General features: G+C 34.6%; 1 protein-coding gene across 1 annotated transcript in view; it reads right to left on the minus strand.

Moving 5' to 3' along the window:
• Positions 1 to 232: 232 nt before the first annotated feature.
• LOC125040127 (sodium-coupled monocarboxylate transporter 1-like) overlaps positions 233 to 2,057 on the minus strand; it is a 27,088-nt gene continuing 25,263 nt past the window's right edge. The window contains exons 11-12 of the mRNA XM_047634640.1: positions 1,712 to 1,812; positions 233 to 1,483 (exon numbers count right to left, since the gene is read on the minus strand). Coding sequence (XP_047490596.1) covers positions 1,314 to 1,483; positions 1,712 to 1,812 — 271 coding nt within the window. The 3' untranslated portion in view covers positions 233 to 1,313. The remainder of the gene's footprint in view (positions 1,484 to 1,711; positions 1,813 to 2,057) is intronic.

Raw genomic sequence — 2,057 nt, forward strand, 5'->3', positions numbered from 1 at the left:
AGCGACCCTTTCTCTGACTCCGTCTCTGTGTGTCTGTCTGTCTGTCTGTCTTTCTCTCTCTCTCTCCCTCTCTCCTAATTATACGTCATATTATATTATTTGTCTATATATATATATATATATATATATATATATATATTACAGGAAGTTGTTTAATTAAATGTTCATTACATCTATCTCTTACCAACTATAGACTTACAATAAAACGTATAAGGAATAACGAAACACAGCCAACTTGTTTACATTTACTAGCATTACCATAATTTCTTATAATAAAATGGAGATAATCTCGCCTCTTTTAAGAAGGCTAAGAGGACGGACACATGGGGGAGATTACATAGAGAAATGAAAAAGAAAAAGAGACGAAAATGGAATTACATGAAGAAAAAAAAAACGACAATGAAATCATAGAAAAAAAAGAAGGAAATTATAAAGTGAGAATTTCCAGAAAGACTCGGCTGTTTGTGATCTTCAGAAATCTCTCTAGAATTTGAAAAATGACGAAGATGTACATTTTTATATTTTTCCGTTCGTATTATCAAAATTCAATATAAGGTCCCGGATTTGAGTAAGCTGTGGTTAGTTCCAATAAAAAAAAAAAAAACTCCCTGATACCTATAAAATTAATAATTCGAATACATTTTAGTGCTTTAGTTGAAAAAAAAAAAAAACTCTTTGGGACTCTACTGAAGTCCTGCCATACGAACAAGTTAAACCAAAGAGACTTCCCTGTGTAGAATAGGCATGCAAATATTATTAATATCTTGTGTTGTGAAATTATGTACTCTCAGCCATACCTTTTTTACGAATACTGAAGCTCAATGAAGCTTCAGTATTCGAACTACTAACATAAGAAACTCATTGTTTCAGTCAGCAGTTCGAACACAAAGCTCGACTCTGAACACTAAATTCGCCTTTTGTTTTGATTTTGTTTTGAGAATATGAGTATCATAGCTTTTACGTTAGCCCTCTTTATGAAGAGAATATACAGGGACTTATGTATATATTTTTTTTCCAGTGAAAATGAAACATATAGCGAAATTTATAGATGAAACTTCGTTGTACTTGAAAGCAATGACGTCATCACAATGGCGCGCCGAAAAGAGTAAAATCAAATTTTACTCTTTTGTTAAAATAAAATTATGTGCATAATGTCTATGGTAGTCAAGAGCATGTTATTATGATTACTGTGAAATGGATATGAAAATCGCGAGAACAAATTTGGATGAAAAAAAAAAAAAAAAAAAAAAACAGACTCGACATCCCAAATTAACCACGAAAGAAAAAAAAAAAAAAAAAAAAAAACTTCAAACTTAAGGATCGGATTTGTGTATAGGATACAGCTGTTGTCCGTTGGCAGAATCCTCCATAGAGAAGGTTTTCACAGGGAGGTAATAGGAGTCCTTCGTGGTCCTGGGAGGAAGGAACCGCCGGATGATAGGACTCACCAGCTCCGGTCTGATTCGGCTCAAGTCCTCTCCACCTGCGAGGGTATCACGGGTCACTATCACTATTGTACTTGTAATAATAATGATAGTGGCAATTATCACTATCAATACCATTAGAATTAGTAATAGTATTTTTGTTGTTATTATTTTTATAATTACTTTATTAGTAGTAGTAGTAGTAGTACAGTAACCATAATGATTAAGGGTGATGATTTTGTATATAAAGTAAACAATCGACAGACTTTATCAAAAGGGTCCCTCACCTGTAGCGATGGTGACGATAAGGGCTACGATGATACAGGTAAGGCTTCCGATGACTGGGTAAAGAGTGTAGGAAATCTTATATAAAGCAAGGAGTGGCCAGCTGCAAAAAGAAAAAGGGGGAAACATGTAATAATGACAGTAATTCTGGTATTCAAATGTGGACTTTTAGTGAGTGTTCATTGCACTGTTGGTATTTAGAGGGATGACAGATAAACGTATTCATATTCTCTTCCTCTCTCTCTCTCTCTCTCTCTCTCTCTCTCTCTCTCTCTCTCACTCTCTCTCTCTCTCTCTCTCTCTCACTCTCTCTCTCACTCTCTCTCTCTCTCTCTCTCTCTCTCTCTC

This window comes from Penaeus chinensis, chromosome 28, assembly GCF_019202785.1.
Source record: "Penaeus chinensis breed Huanghai No. 1 chromosome 28, ASM1920278v2, whole genome shotgun sequence".
In the NCBI taxonomy this organism is placed as follows: Eukaryota; Metazoa; Arthropoda; class Malacostraca; order Decapoda; family Penaeidae; genus Penaeus; species Penaeus chinensis.